Below are 16,351 nucleotides of genomic sequence, written 5' to 3'. Positions count from 1 at the left end.
CAAGCAACAGTGCTGGGAGTGTGGGCAAAACATCTGCATTCTCATGTCCAAGCATGTGTGTCCAGCCAAACCCTCACTGGGGGCGAGGGAAGATGATACAGATTAGAAAAACAATTCCAAATTCAGGATGTTATCATACATTTGGTTTCCTTACATAAAACAATAACTGTAATAGGTGCAACATGTTTAATGCTGCTGGACATGTTTTGGGGATCTTTGTAAATGATCTACAAATACGTATTAGTATATAGTGAACCATAGCTGTTATTTTTACGACACTAGCTTTGTATACTCTGATCAGCATGCATTATGATCACGTTCAATGCAAAATTACTTTTCACTGTCTGGCAGTGGACATCCGTGATTTAAATCTTAAAATATGTGACTGAAGTGACAGAACTAAAGCCAATAAATGTAATTGTTATACTATCAGACCCATTGTGTCTTTGTCCTAGTTTCACCATCACATACTTTTGCTGTTATAAAAAGCTGCATGTGCAGGACTATTAAACAGTTGAACGGAATGAAACATGCATTTTTGCACGTTTCAAAAGGACATGCAATTAAGATAAGATATTTGAAACCAAAGCGGTGGTGAAAGCTAAACAGACAAGTAGTAGTAACAAGTGGGACTGTATTTAGTTTATTATGTGCTACAGGGAGACATGCCAGGTTTTACACTTTACATGACACAAACATGTGTGTCATTTAATTTCCAAGGGCAAAGCGAGAGGAGTTACACAATGTAAAGGCCTTGTTCTGACACCACTACTCTAGTTATACAAGAAGGAAAAGGAGAACAGCTTTACTTGTTCCCCACATAATCACCATGACCCGATTAGCTTTTGGGCACACACCCCTGTCCTCCCCCTTTGGACTCTGAATACTGAATACAGTATTCCTCTGCTGGAATACTACCTGCCCTGAAATTTTCTTGACTAAGAATCTGCACAAGCGCAACATCCTCTGAGATAATTGAGCTCTTGAAGGCTATATGAGACACTGGGGTGGGCCCCTCTTCAAGTTAGGGCCTCAAGATGATATAATACAGTGGGATAATAAAGCAGCAACCCCCTCAAGGTTCTTAACATGTCAGCTGGTAGAAAGTATTTGTTGTACATATCACCAAAACCAAAATACACAGTGAACCTGGAAGTAGTGGCTCTTGCCCAGTTGATAATCCAGCCTCCTTGAAAAGCATGCAGATGACAGGAAATGTAATACAGTACAAAAGCATTGATTCAGTTGTATATCAATGATAAAAAGTTTAAAAACTCAAGTGATTCTCAATAGAATGTCAACGGGACAAAACAATGTCATGGCCAGTACGGGGATCGAACCCGCGACCTTGGCGTTATTAGCACCACGCTCTAACCAACTGAGCTAACCGGCCATGGGTACATGGCTGATCATCTTTAGGTATATATCAATGCTACACCAAATACAGGCGGAAGAAAGACATGCAAAACATTTCTAGCGTCTACTGAACTGAAAGTAAAACTTGAACTCATAAACAACCTCTCGCTGACGGTAAGTTAAAGCTTCAACGACATTATAACTCATTAGATTTGACGGGATAACGTTGATCATGAGCAGTAAGATACTTTTAACTCAAATGTTAACAAAGAAGTCAGTCAACGTCCGTCGTTTTACTCACGTAAAAATGTTGGAAACATAAGTTGGAAACATTCTAACGTAAAAACGTAAATTGGCTTAATAACATTTGGTTTCCTGCAAATGTAACCGATATTCGTTCAGGTAACGTTGACGTAGCAGTTTGTCTTAAGTCTTAAGCCTTTCCTTACACCTGGTTAGTATAGCAAACGTTTTTATTAAAGTTAGCAATAGCCTAGGTAACTTAAAGGGTTAACTCGTTCTTGCTAAGGATTAAATAAAATGGCATGCTATAGTATTTAGATAGGGTCAGGAATGTTGGTAATTTAGCTCTAATTTCTAATGTTATGTACCAAAATACTCCCAGATCTGTTATACCATGATGTCATATTTGTATGAATTTCTCACAGGGCTGCTGCTCTTGAACATCATGTCTTGTCAAAACAAGATGCCACTGCCCTTCTTTGGCTGGGAGGTGACCTACGATGATGACTCTCCTCGTGTGGAGCTAGAGGAGTCTCAGGAGCCCAAAGACAGAGGCGTCTACACCATGTACCACGGGACCAGCCAGGCCAATGCACGGATCATCATTGCCAATGGCTTTCAGCAGTCATCGGGTGGCATGTTGGGAAATGGAGTGTACGTCAGTCGTGATAAGAACAAAGCGGATCGTTATCCATTGAAAAGTCCCCCTTCAGACCGCGTGGTCCTTCAGTTACGTGTGCGTGTTGGCCGCGTCAAGCGTATTGACAAGGACAACCATCCTATGCAGTACACCTGGAGCACGCAGGGCTATGACACTGCCTGGGTACCCCCCAACTGTGGCATGGCAGCCGTGCCCAGTGGCCTAGAGGAGGATTGTGTGTTTGACCCCAAAAGAGTGTCGGTCGTGGGCATTGGAAAGGCACCAGACGCCATCCTGACCGAGCTTAAGCAGCTTGTAGCCAATAGTCTAAGAAATCCTGGCAGTGCAACGTCACATCTTGGTGGTGCTGTGGTTGTGTGTTCACTGTGTAAGAGGAAGACACAGCAGGGCTCTCCACACATCAAGCAACCGTGTTGGGGCTGTGGGCAAAACATCTGTGCTCTCATGTCTAAGCATGCGTGTCCAGCGAGAGCCTCTGAGACGGAGTAAGGGCCTGAAAAACAGTGCTGTGGAGAAACAGATCCACGCTTGCGTGTCCGTCTAAAGAGGAGGAAGGGATTGAAAATGAAAGCTCAAGTTGACCAAAGAGTAAAAATTCACAGCTTAGCTCAGGGTGTAATTATACTTTTGAAACAATTCTCACTTGTCCTTCCGTTACTTTCTTTTCCTTTTTCACAAACGAACTATCAATAATTAACTGTAATTGGTGCAACATGTTACAACTGCTGTACATCTTCTGCTACAATGATCTAGTTTATACTCCATTCTTGTTATATTATCGGATCAACGCGTGTTCGGATGCAATCAAAATGAAACAATATTTTTGTATTGATCAAGTTCAATCCTTTATTTCAGCCTGCATGTGGACATAGTTACTTAGTTACTTTGTGCGAACCCCATTTGACATAATATGTGAAAACGCTCATGATTTTGATTTGCTGAATTGATTTAATTTCTTTAAATCTGTATGTAAAGAAATGTAAAACAATAAATATGATACGAGACCCATAATGTCCAGTTTGATATGATTTATTATGTGGTGAAGAGACCCAGAAAAGTGATTATTTCAGTTTATGTATAATCCCGCTGAGCTCCATGATTTCATAGTGATGCATCTGTAGACTCAGGGTGAAGAAGAGGCAAGCAGTGGATGAAACTCCAGCAGTCTTTTATCTCCATTCAGTTTGGCATGCTGCAAAAGGACCTGCAAAAAAAGAGGAGAAAATATGACCACGATCACAGTTGACAGTAAAAAAAAGAAATGCAAGGCAGACTAGTTTCAGTGTCTTAGTCTTTTTCCAAAGAAGTCATGTTGGGTAATAGGCACTTCAAATTAATACATTTTTCCACAAGAAATGATTAGATCTAGTGCCAGAGGAGCGGCGAGGAAGCTGTGTGCTCACATTGATTAGTTCCTGGTCGTTTTTGGCATGCAGGTGTCTGAGGAGGTACCATCTGGACACTTGCACCACTGTCACGGGGACGTCTGGAGAGTAAGCCAGCCTCTCCAACAAACGCCTCGTTTCCCTGCAGAAGGCACAGGCAGAAATGGGCAAAAAAGGTATAACATGAGCCGCGTTACTCGTTAACCAAAATCACTTCAATTTCATTCTCTGGATGTCTCATACACGCCGAGCAAACATTTAGAAGTGGACCGTGTGAATTAAATGGGAAGAAACGTGTGCGAGTGTTGCTCATTGTGCGGCCTGTGTTGATGTAAACGACACTTGTGCTAATTTGCTCTTAAAAACAAATGGAATGGGACGTACACTGATCTGGTTTGTTGTCTAGCTGAAAGGAGCTGGCCCCAATGTACTTCTGTCTGAACCTATAACCATTCTCTCCGTTTTATATATATGATAGAATGAAACATGTCTCGGGCATGAAAGGACCTTTAATATTGCAATTATGCTTGGCACAGGGCAGCATCTCGCAAAGAAACGAGAGAAGGACGACCCGCACACCTGCAACACTCGTGTGGCTGCTAGCTGCTGCAGTTGAAACAGAACACGGCGAGAATCACTGACCTGGCAGCCATCTTGGTCCTGTACTGGAGCAGGGCCTGGAAGAGGAGGGCCACAGGAGATGAACCCAGCTTCAAGACTTCAGTGGTGGCTTCTAGTATCATGTCCGTCCATTCATTTCCTGGGACACCCGCCTGAGGGGTCAGATCACACAAAGTTAAGAATAAAACTATCAAAGAGAAGCGTTATTCCTCGACTAAACTTGTGATGTGTTGAACCATATTGAAATGTCAAATTTTAAAAAAGACTTGTATTGGGAGTTGCTGTCCTTTGAGAAGTGGAATGAAAAAAAACTCATCCCCTCAGATAAATCACAAAAGCAAGTTTCTTGGCTTGGTTGTATTTCCACTTGGCTCTAGCTGCTGATCCAATAATTCTGCTGGATATTCACCCATCTTTCATCTCGCCAACCTACTTTCTGCCCACTGACAGGGGATGTCGATGTCTCAGATAGTTGTGCTGTAATAGCTGTACTTTATCGCCTTATATTTTGGATCTAGATCCATGTCACAGCCTACGCAGGAACTCACCATACAGTTTCCGAGAGCTAGCAGCGATAGTCGGAGCAGGCTGGCCACCTGGCTGCTGTGCAGGCCGAGATGTGAGGCGAGCTGCAGACTCTGCCTGTAAGCCATGACGGCCTGAACCAGCAGGCCCTGGCTACGAAACACCTCAGCCAACCACTGGGAGGGGGAGGAGAATAGGACAGCGATTGGAAATCAAGAATGAGTGGGAGTGGAGGTGAGAGTGTGAGATTTAGAGCAGGATGTGGGGGCAGAGGAAATATGAGAGGGGAAGGAAGGAATGAATGAAGGAAGAGGAGTAGAGAAGAGATTGTTTGAGGCAATGTGAGATAAAGATTTGAAGATAGATTAGAAGAACAGACAAAAAAAAGAAAGAGGTAAAAATGATACAATAAAATGGTCGACTGCGTGTTGATTCAGAAAGGACGTATGTAACTGGTCTATGTTTGTACAGAGCAGACGATGACAACATTTTCAAGCCTCACTATGTAACAGAGTTTATCGTATTAAACAGCTGACGCTTAAAGTGACAGACCAAAAGCGTTTCATTAAGTTACTGCAATCAAATATTGGTATTGAAAGGATGCGAGTGTCCACTTACATGCCACGCCCCAGGGTTGGTCGGGTTCATCAACACCGTGTTGTGGAGTTGCTCCAGCACAGAGTCTGGGAGCACAGTACCACCACCGGCCAGTAGGAGGCGCTGACACTGCACCTGTCTCAGTGGCAGCATCACTGCCGGGTGCTCTGGAGAAACATTGAGCACCTGAAACAAAGCAGGCAGAGCATGAGGATCCCAGCAATGGAAAGAGGAGGCCCCACATGCAACTTGTATGACTTCCCCCCGTGTTCATTTCTGTCTGAAGCAAATCAGATAATGACATTGAGGCTGTGTGTCAACGTGTGTTTGTATCCCACCTGTGAGCAGAGGGCTTCAGCCTGCTCCAGCTGTCCCCCCAACATGAGACCAGTCACCGCCTGTTTTAGGACCCAGCCTTCTAGAGCCTGGGCCAGGGGACGCTCGATCTCCTCCACGTTGTGCACTGGGATACAGAAAGTGTCCGTTACGCACTCAAACACACACACACAATTGTAAAGACCATAAAACACACACAAGCAGGACAACGGACACACCTTTCTCAGAAACCACTGACATGAGTGTTTGCTCCAGTCCTCGTCTGCTAGGAGCAGAACCTGAAAGATAACAGGAAGTATTTTCCGTGTGACAGGCAGCCATTAATCCTGCCCACGTTGCTGGATCATCTGAAAGTAGAGGGCAGAGTGGAGATTGAGATCACTCGGACGTTGCACAGTATTGCTTTGGTAGGTGTAAGGTAGATTTACATTTAGAGAATAGGGATAAACATGAACAAGATTTTGTGTGAGGTAGTTTAAGGCCTTCGTGTGTGTGTGTGTGTGTGTTTATACCAGGACAGAGCATCACAGCTCTCTGCATAGTCTTCAGTGCATTCCTGTGACGGTCCTCTCCAGAGTGTCTCCCACCAGCCAGCTGGTTCACTCCACTGTACAACAACGCCCTCTGCAGGACACAAACGTTACAACAGTTCAGATCCATATACAAACACTGTGGCAGATATACCAACTTTAACGTCGATATATAATGGCGCTGAGGTTAAAGAACATGTAGAAAGCATAAATATACAGTCCGTCTCTCACCTTTCCTTGGGTCATACCGGAGAGACCGGCAACATGACCAGCCATCGCGCCGCCCTGCAATACACAGCAGACAAAACCATGACCCCTTCCTCTCTAACCGTCCAGCAGCACTGCAGCACACGTCGATGAGGCTGCTCAGTTAAATGTGCGCGAGTAAAACAGATTTCCTGTGTTTGTGCTCGGGATGTGTGTAACGTTTGTGTGTGCATGCAGCCTTACATGAGCCTTCTTGGGGTAGTATTGTGGTACCAGCCTGGACAGCAGGGCCCAGAGGGATGGGTTTCCAGGATTGCTGTAAATAACACAGAAGGAACCTTTGTTCAATTCGTACCTCATGCTTTTTCCCATAAAAAAATAATGAATATGTGTATAATATGTTGCTTCACAAAAAGTGAAATTAGGGTATTGTAGGGCACAGCACTTAGCTTTATTTTACCTGTGTATAGCTCTGGAAGCCTCTCTTTGCACGGCGCTGTAGTTGCCCTGCAGGGCGAGCAAGGCGCAGGTGAGGAGACATCGCTGCTCTATAACACTCACAGAGACTGAACCTTGCTTTAGCAACTCAGTCAGGGCAGCAGCAGCTAGTGTAGCATCGCTGTGGACTAACCCCAGGGCACACAAACACAGCAGAGACTCTGAGATTGGCTCCTTCAACATCGAGCTGTTGAGGCAGAAAGCACAGCGATACGTACTTTTAGCTACAGGTACCATTATCACAGAACCACCGGTACGGTCCATGCAACAATGTGGACTCACCATTTAAACAGCAGAGTCTTAGCTGAGTCCAGGTTACCCTGCCGGTGCTGAAGCAGCGCCAGAGCTGTCAAGATGTAAGCCTTCTCCTTCTCAGTGGAAGCCACAGCTGAAGCACGTTCATAGGCTACAATACACACAAAACCGCTGAGTCACATTCACTCTTAATGAACACGTGCACAATCTGTGATTTCAGTGCTCACCTTTGATGCTCTCTGGGATGAGTCCTGCCCTGCAGTAGGCAAGAGCCAGCCCAGCCAGATCACTGAGCTCCTGCAGTGGAGTGGAATTATAAACACGCACCGCCTCCTCTGGCTGACCTGAGGTGCTGCAAAAGACACAGTGGGACATACAAAGAATGGATTTAGGGGTATTTTGTAAGTATTATCAAAGATGGTTTCAGTACATGGTAATAAGAAAGCTGGTCGTTACCACAAAGCACGTCCGTAGCTGCCCAGAGCAAAGGCCAGCTCTTCGGTCGAGGACATGGACTTAAGCAGTTCAACGGCTCTGAGGAAAGAGAGTTAAGAGTAAGAAAGGTGATTTGAATAGAAATATGTTGTCTCTCGTTCTTTTCTTGGGACACTGCCTCAACTGTGAGCCTTTAGAGTCGGTCAGTGTGATTCAGGCACCTTCTGTAAGCCGTTAAGGCCTGCCTCTTCAGCTGCAGATGCTCATTCAGGAAACCGAGCATAATGAAGGCATCAGGGTCAGACTGGATCCTCTCTGGGAGGGAGGCAAAAGAACCTTCATGTCACAAAACAGCAGGCTCTAATCGCACATGACCCAAATGCTTCCAAGGGACCTGTGGATCCTGCATGCACATCAACACACAAATAAGATGCTGTACCTGTGTACTTGCTGAGTGCCGCCTGAGCAGCAGAGATGGCATTCATCTGGACGATGTTGTAGCGGTCTCTGTTGCTCTTATCCAGCAGAGTGGAACACACCCAGTAGGCGTAACCTTTCACTCCCTCCATCTGCCGGGGAAAGAGGAGAGGTACAGAGATGGAGAGAGGGGGGAAAAAAGCAGAGAAAGGCAGAATACACATCGTTTAATCTCTTGCTTGTAGTAGCAAAAGGCTGATAGCTGAAAAGAAGCAGTTGAAGCAAAGATTAAACTGTTATATGTCAGCTAATGAGTGAGTATTACAAAAGCAACCCCAGTGATTTTGGGAGTTCACGCACGTGTGTGCTGAGTTCAGTGGTGTGCCTGAAAAGATCCATGGTGTCATAGCTTCCCACTCTCTCTGCTATCAGCGCCTGGTGAGAGGACAGAGGGACAAAACTATCATTTGGACAGATCAACAGGGTCAAAGACAGAAATTCATCAAGTGTTTTATTGTTATTTTAGTGGAATCAAAACATTTTAATATGTATTTCAAGTATGTACTGACAATCAATCAAATAACAGTTGATATTAGCCAAGAACATTTTGGGAAACTGTAGAAACATGGCGGTGCAACATAGCGGACTATGTGAAGAGATCCCCTCTGTAGACATAAACTGCTCATTCTAAGGTAACCAAAACACAATTCTTATTGTCAGCCGTTTATACATACTTATTAATAACATTTTTCATTTCTATCATTAGATTTCCCTAAATGCTACGCACTCTTCCTTTAATCGTGGACACAATTATTTCCAAGCGTCCATTTCCTTGACATGATCAAGTGACCGTGAAAGATTGTCATATGATGTCGTTGTACCTGTCCAATCCAGCAGTTGACATAGAGCGGCTCCAGCGACTGGGCAATCTTGAAGGCCTTGTGTGCAAGCTAAGAAAATAAGACCGAACTTTAACAAAGAAAACGTCAGCCAACTATGTAAACATCTATAAAAAAAAATGTATCGCACACACACACACACACACACAAACCTCGATATTGTCGTTCTTCAAATACAGGGTACCAAGGTTGGTCCAAGCAACAACATTCTGTAACAAAATATTAAAAAGCCTCATAAGAACGTCAGAATAGTTTCTGAAAATAGTATTCACCACCTGAACAAACGTGCATTACATACATTTGGTTCAACTTGTATGGACTTGATGAAGCAATGTTGAGCCAGAGCGAAGTTCTCAAGACCTGAACAGAAAGAAAGTGACATTTACTTATATAATTAGGGCCCGCAAAGGCCCTATTGACTTCGCTAGAATCATTTGTATTTCACGCATTGGAATCCCATTTTTGAGGGCTTTATCATACTCAAAAACTCACCAAATTTGGCAGGCGTTTCAGGACTGGTGAAAGATTTGATATATTATGGGTCCCATGCTCGGGTATGACAAAATGACCCGCTCGCGCCCCCTAGCTGTTTGAAAGGCCACACCCCTAAACCCATGTCGGTTGACTTTAAATTCAATACACATGTCGAGCTCCATCTGCTCTACACCAAAGCCAATTGGACCATTAACCTCCACCTACTTAGATTTAAAAAAAAAATTGTAAGGAAAGCCTTACGACATTGATGATATGATCAAGTACACATTTTCAATCCATACACTCAATGGGATAGACCGCTCTTGTTAACATGACTGAGGTGGCGTATTATTCTTTAACTAATATATTATTACCTTTGCTCATGGAAATCACTCCCAGGGCATTCCAGTAGCTATAGTTCCCACTGTCCATCATGATAGCTTTTTTTAAACACTGAAAAGAGAGAGACAAAAAAAAAAAACTCTTAAAAATACCACCTCTGGGAGGAAACAATGCAAAACTGCAGGACTGTGTGAAATACCTGCTGGGCCTTCTCCAGAAGCAGCGATGGAGCGTCCTGGTCGTCCTCTGTTGAGCAGCAGAGGCTGGACTGACGGTAATAGTTGAGTCCTAGGTCATTCCAAAGGCTGGGGACCTCAGACATCTGCTTCAAAGCACGAGCATAACACCTGCAGACAAAAACATGCACTCAATGTTCAGATTCTATGCTTGGCCATTAGTTCATTATAAATGGCTGATTTGACAGAGTAGCAAATGGTATATGCATCTATGCCTGTTTGTAGTCTTACCTCTCACCAACTTTGAGTGTCTGGGCCTGGTTCAGTGCGTGGCTCCGGGTGCTGGAGTCTAAACCAGCCAGTGAGGCTGGCACGAAAACTCCAGCACTGTTTGTGGACACGGTGCAGACTGCGGTGCACGCGTCTCCCAGCAGCTTCCACAAACAGGACAGGTCTGGACGCATCTCCACAGCTCTGAAGGGCAAAGAAATGTGAAATGATAAATCAATAAAAATCAGACAAAGAGTCTGTGTGACACTGAAATGGAATGAATTACAGACAAAGCCTGATTTCATTTTATGATTTACAGATTAAACTAATGTCAAGTCATTACCTGAAGAGGTTCTGTATGGCTTGCTGAATGAGGTCAATGGCTCCCCCATCTCTGCAGTCTTCCATTAAACCTTTTGCCAGAGACAGCTGGCACTCCCCAAGACCTGGACAGATCATAACATCTGATTAAATGCCCGTATTCAGATATACGAGGTATGCACTAAAAAGCATACCATTAAAACAAAGGCACGGTCTTGGATACATTAATGCAAACACCTACCTTTAAGGGCGGGCACATAGTCCTGCTGCACTGTGATCTGCAAGTACTCTGCGACAGCCTCTTTGAACTTGCCCAGGGTCTGTTTGATAGCAGCAGCCTGGTAGACACTGTAGATGGAGGAGGGTTGAAGCTGATGGGCCTTACCAAAGGCCTTCAGGGCGGCTGTGAAACTCCGGCGGTTTAAGTAGGCATCGCCTAAACACTCCCAACACACCCAGTCCTCTGGATCTGCTCTCAGAGCTGCCTGCAGACTTTAAACATAAATGAAATGGTCAATGCTCATAATCAAATAATACAAATGATAAAGACTTTGTAAAATAATCATTGTCTGAGATTTGAAACTCTTACTCCTCTACAGCGTGTTGATTCTCTCCGATCTTTAGGTAGTACAGCCCCCGCCTCATCCAAGCCCATTTAGCTGAGCCTGGAGTGGCTTTCTCAATCACCGACTGAAGTATTGCTAAAGCAGTGTCCTATGGCATTTGGGAAGAAGGATTGGAGAATAAAAAAAAGGAGGATAGGGGAAAAGAGGGGGGAGGGTCAAGACTAAAGAGATGCACCTATAAGGAAACACCACAACAAAGTGCCAACGCCACATCAAGACAGTTTGAACACTGCAAGCTTTGCCGTTTGTGTCTGATCGCCAACAAGTCCACTCACCATGTCGTCCTGCTCCATACTGAGATCCACGGAGGCCGCTCCAGACTCAGCATCATCGTTGTCCATCTCAAAGGCCTTCTTATAGCATCCTCGTGAGCGGCCGTGATCATTTGCCACCTGGCGGTAGTAATGCCCGAGGTAGCGGAACACACAACCGAGGTGTGGGTCTAACTTCGCAGCCTGAAATGGACAAAGGAAACTTTCAAACTAAGATGCCATTCAGCACCACACTTGACAATAACAACCATGCTGTGACATTTCACAAGGGTGAAAGTTAAGTTAAGCCCTTTAACACTAATCTTTCATAGGCCGAACCATCAATATTTTAGAGATTACATTTGCTTTTTTAATGAATATATATGATGAAAAATACCCTGCCAAAAATGTAAAAATGTCAATAATAATTGTACTAACCTTGAGCAAATGTGTATGGACTTTGCGTCTGTCTTTTCGGGTCTCTTCTCCCATGTCCCAGTAGAGTCGCCCCAGCAAGAAATAATACTCTCCACAGTCTGGGCTCTGGCTCGCCGCCTTCAGGAAACTAAACAACAGAGGAGCAATCGAGAAAAGTTCACCTCGGAGAATTCACTTTTTTGGACCACGCAAATTGACTGTTTGGTTGTTGCTAGGTTTAAAAAGGGACCGTGTGCAGGACTTGGTGGCATCTATCTAGCAGTGTGGATGCAGATTGCAACCAACTAAACTAAACTGTGATGACCTTCAGGGAAGAGAAAAACGCGAAAAGGTCTCTCGCTAAAGCCAGTGTCTGGTTTGTCCGTCCTGGGCTACTGTAGAAACATGGCAGTGCAACACAGCAGACTCCGTGAAGAGGATCCACTCTATGTAGATATGAAGGGCTCATGCTAAGCTAAACACAGTGACTTTAGTTTCAGGTCACATAAACATAGATATGAATAATATATTCCATTTCTGCCGATAGATCCCCCATGATGCTACAAACTGGCCCTTTAAGATAATGCATGGCCACAGATTAAAATCTCTCTCACACACACACACACACACACACACACACACACACACACACACACACAGTTTTTACCTCTCCTCTGCCAGCTGCTGCTGGCCCTGAGCCGACTGTGCCAGTCCTCTCAGTACAAACCCCTGAGCCAGATTAGGGTTAGAGGCCACCAGCTCTGATGACATCTACAGAAGACACATTCGTTTAACACGTATCAATATATCTTGTGTCTAATACAAGAGATCCTTTCTTTGGTTCCTCATTGCAAAAGAGAGGACAACATTCTGTCTCAAGCTGTTATCACCAAGTGTTATAATAGATCGGACATCTTCACAGACAGAGTTCAGTAGGTGAAAGGTTTCCAACCTTAAGTGCTTCATCAACGTGTCCCTTGTTAAGGTATGCTCGTCCTTTAAGGGCGACTAGAACCGGGTCTTTTTCAGCTCCTGGGATCTAAACAAAGAAGAACAATAAACATTAATTTACTTTGATATCATGTAGTGCGACGGATGTATGTCCAAGGTTACAACTGCTAAATGTATTCATACTGAACCCAGAAAAAAAACCGAACTTTTTTTAACTGCTGAATTACTTCAAACCCAAGAACGAAAATTCTAAATACAACATGCTGAATGAGCAGAGTATTATGAATCACATTACCTGTAGGACTGTATATTGGCAAGAATCCAGCAATACTATGCTCATCATGATACAGGGGTTACAATTAAACGCAATCTATAGCAATACTGTAATATATTAAGATTTATTTTCATCAAATTTTAGGAAAACTGTCATTGTTTAAAACATGGGTTTTTTTTGAGAATCAATACAGAATCACAAAACATCCTTTTGCTTTACTCCATATTTTCAATATTGTTTTTCTGAGACTGTGACCTGTGAGAATGTCTCCAAAGCCTGGTCTGCAGCCGTGTCTCCCCCACTCCTGACTAAAGCCTCGAGCTTCATCCTGAGCAGTTTGACCCTCAGCTCCTTGTCTCCAGAAACACACACGGTCAGACCTAATAGAAACCAGACACACAGGGAAGTTCACCTTCTGCTTCGGGGGCTAAACATAGCTGCCCTTTGAAGATGGCGGAAAACATCTTTATTTCATTCACAAATATCGTTTTTGTAAACAAACGGTAGATGAAGTCTGTTAGGCCCTATTAACTTCCACTAGCATTACATCTGGATGGCGTAGTGATACAGCAGACTAAACATACCTTGGGAGCATGACAGAGCACAGTCTGAGTATCTCTGCATTTTAAACTGAGCTTCAGCCAGACTGCACCATCCTGTACTGGAGCTCATTCTCTTCAAACCTGATAAAACAGAAGAGACATATTGTTTGTAGTTAGCACGACAATTCTAAAATACAGATATGTAACAAAGTGCATGTCTCAGTATGAAATGTCCAGGTGAGAACAGAATCTGTTCTTGTGTTGATGCACAAACTAACCTTGCGTAAGGTCCTTAATGGCATCTTTAAACCTCCCTTCTTGCAGGGCTTTGGTGCCCAGACCCAAGTGACCTAATCCACTGTTAGGGGCCAGATCAAGGAGGCGGGAGAAACAGCTGACTGCGTCCTCATTCTGAACACCTTCAAACAAAACATATAGAGTACTGAGAGCGATACTGAGTGCAAAAGCCTAAGAATCCCCCCAACGCTTGAATATGAGTATTCTGTGATCATTCTGTGATTTTAGATTGAATGAGCAAGACAACAGTCTGTTACCTGTTTTGAGGTAGTGAGCACAAAGGACTTCAAGAGGATAGCTTTGGTTGGGGTAGAGAGACAGCATGGACTCACATGCCTCTATCATTTTGGGTTCATCTTTTGGCAGCTACAGTAAAGGAGGATTCATAATGAGCATCTGATTAAGGACATAACTGTACAGGGTTACGCATGAGGGGGCATATTCTAGTTGTCCTTTAAGTTCTGTGGTGGTGAGATAGACGTCAGATACGGTGCACTTACTTTAGAGAGACATTTGACATAATCAGCTGAGACCTTCTTGTGTTGCTCTCCTGGTACAGGGTCCATGAGAACCATGGCCTTCTCAAATGCTGTGATTAACTGATGAAGACAAACAGAACAGTTACCAAAAGACAAATGGGGTAGAAACATCTGCACTAAGAGCAGCATTAAGAAACATTTAAACTAGTGGACCGAAGGTGAGGGACTCTAATGTGTAGCGACGTGTTTCATACACAAAAGGAAACACACGTGTTGCTGAGTTTAAGTCCACATTTGGAGACATCTTACATGCTGTTGAGTTTCATTGTCCCGCTCTTCCTCATTGGGGCAGTCTGAGAGGAGTTGGGTCATCTGTTGCCACAGCTGCAGTAACTCTTTCTTGTCCACAGCCTCTTCCTCCTTCACCTGAATGAGCTGCAGCCAAACCTTTGCCAACTACGTGCAAACATACAAATTCATTTAAAATGTGTAAAAAGCAGTACATTTCCTTCCATTGAACAAATGTGCTGTTCAATTACATACCTTTAAATATTCTTTCTCAGATTGATAGATATCCGACAGCTTACTGATCATCTCGTAACATTTATTTTTGTCACAGCTGTTAATGGAGAACATAATGAGAATCAACAACATTGCAAATTAAATGTTAAACCAGTCACATGTTCTGAGTTAACTTGGGAGAAAGTAAATACATCACAACTTCCTGTGTAGTTTGAAGAAACATCCTGAAGAGGTGTTTCCATACGTTACCTTGCATACAGCTCAACAAGCTTCTGGTAGATGTTGGGTAGCTCAACTTGAAAATCCCACTGATCGGTCTTCTCATAAAGATTTGCCAAACCCTAAAGAAACGCAGTTCATAATTACTGTGGCCAAGGAGAGACGTAGTATAATATGCAACACCACAACAACACAGCAGTGACATGACAGCCTGGAAGTACCTGCAAGCATCAACCGCTACATCTCCCCAGCTTACCTGCCATGCCAGCAGTGTCTCGGGCTCCAGCTCCACAGCTTTTTTATAGGCGGTCTGAGCCTGATCTGGTTGCTCCAGTTCACTGGCTGCCAAGCCGATGAATACCCATGCATTATAATTGGTCTTCTCAAGTTTCAAAACAGCCTAAAAACACAAGGAAAAAGAGCAAAGTCAGCTATACAACAAACCAGTGACCATACTCCTTGGTAAGTGTGTGAATCAGAGATGCTTTACCTTGCAGTGTTTCAGAGCGTCTTTGAACTCTTTCTTTTTTATGGCCTCTCTGGCACTTTTCAGTGCTGCTTTCACTTCTTTATTAGACATCTGGCAGTTTTCTGGGTGAAACAAAGACACATGTAAAGTGGCATCATCACCCCCCCAAATAACATGTTTAAGGCATAACGACAGGACCAACTACCGAATAGCAGTGATGTACCTGACTGAAAGTTACCAGCTGACTTGAAATCAAACTGTGAAGTTAGCAGCTCGAGTTTAACTGTTAGCAGTGTTGGATAGCTACATATATGTAGCGCTAGGTGTGAACTTCTCAGAGCCTCTAGTCTAAACTACGTAACAGCCTCAGAATGAGACCTGGTTTCAAACCTTCATTGACACATAACAGGTCAACGTTTTTTATTAAGTTAGTTCGTAATTTACCCACGCAAGTTTTGCAAATGTGGTCAAATGTTGGGGGACACCCACTGTTTACGTCGAGAATTGGCTCTGCTCCTGTTGGGCGACACGGAAGTGAAAGGCAAGTGACTACATCCGCCCCTGGATTTTCAAAATAAAATTACCTGCACTTCTGTCCACTTGAGATATAAGCAAAAACACCAAAACGACAAAAACAAGTGAACTAAATGTGAATTTATTTGGGGAAAGAAAATAATTGAACAATGGAAATAGTTGAATATAATCAGGTCATGGTTATGTTACATTTAAGTTCCTATTCAAGTTTGTGCGAAATGA

The 16,351-nt window shown here is 43.7% G+C and overlaps 1 protein-coding gene across 3 annotated transcripts; it reads right to left on the bottom strand.

Annotated features, from left to right (window-relative positions):
- Nucleotides 1-2,158: 2,158 nt before the first annotated feature.
- skic3 (SKI3 subunit of superkiller complex) lies at nucleotides 2,159-16,120 on the bottom strand. 3 transcript variants are annotated; one of them, XM_079270410.1, is made up of 41 exons: nucleotides 16,044-16,120; nucleotides 15,617-15,717; nucleotides 15,383-15,526; nucleotides 15,157-15,248; nucleotides 14,929-15,004; nucleotides 14,695-14,841; nucleotides 14,407-14,505; nucleotides 14,164-14,272; nucleotides 13,888-14,028; nucleotides 13,652-13,750; nucleotides 13,323-13,447; nucleotides 12,795-12,881; nucleotides 12,510-12,613; nucleotides 11,864-11,990; nucleotides 11,450-11,629; nucleotides 11,138-11,262; nucleotides 10,790-11,040; nucleotides 10,571-10,673; nucleotides 10,249-10,431; nucleotides 9,981-10,128; nucleotides 9,814-9,892; nucleotides 9,264-9,325; nucleotides 9,118-9,174; nucleotides 8,948-9,016; nucleotides 8,427-8,501; nucleotides 8,089-8,218; nucleotides 7,871-7,964; nucleotides 7,671-7,748; nucleotides 7,442-7,566; nucleotides 7,242-7,365; nucleotides 6,922-7,146; nucleotides 6,705-6,777; nucleotides 6,486-6,539; nucleotides 6,237-6,348; nucleotides 5,943-6,071; nucleotides 5,727-5,851; nucleotides 5,410-5,574; nucleotides 4,815-4,967; nucleotides 4,288-4,418; nucleotides 3,664-3,787; nucleotides 2,159-3,464 (listed from the first exon to the last, which is right to left on the bottom strand). In XM_079270410.1, exons 2-41 carry the CDS (start codon nucleotides 15,704-15,706, stop codon nucleotides 3,384-3,386), a joined length of 4,695 nt encoding a protein of 1,564 aa, XP_079126536.1. In that variant the 5' UTR covers nucleotides 15,707-15,717; nucleotides 16,044-16,120; the 3' UTR covers nucleotides 2,159-3,383. The 3 variants fall into 3 exon arrangements, with proteins under 3 accessions (XP_079126536.1, XP_079126537.1, XP_079126535.1); XM_079270411.1 differs by having other exon boundaries at nucleotides 14,407-14,495; nucleotides 14,688-14,841; nucleotides 16,040-16,114; XM_079270409.1 differs by having other exon boundaries at nucleotides 16,040-16,114.
- Between the last annotated feature and the right edge of the window lie 231 nt (nucleotides 16,121-16,351).

The sequence above is a fragment of the Melanostigma gelatinosum genome, assembly GCF_949748355.1.
Source record: "Melanostigma gelatinosum genome assembly, chromosome: 6".
NCBI lineage: Eukaryota > Metazoa > Chordata > Actinopteri > Perciformes > Zoarcidae > Melanostigma > Melanostigma gelatinosum.
The sequence above is the reverse complement of the archived record's forward strand: the minus strand, read 5'-3'. Positions and strand labels throughout refer to the sequence as shown.

What these genes read in the sequence shown, in the direction of transcription:
- skic3 (XM_079270410.1), bottom strand. Translation starts at nt 15,706, where the DNA reads ATGTCTAATAAAGAAGTGAAAGCAGCACTGAAAAGTGCCAGAGAGGCC. An exon ending in AGTGATTTCCATGAGCAAAG is followed by an intron (nt 9,326 to 9,813) that starts GTAATAATATAT and finishes CTTTCTGTTCAG; the next exon opens with GTCTTGAGAACTTCGCTCTG. An exon ending in AGGACCAAGATGGCTGCCAG is followed by an intron (nt 3,788 to 4,287) that starts GTCAGTGATTCT and finishes TGCCTTCTGCAG; the next exon opens with GGAAACGAGGCGTTTGTTGG.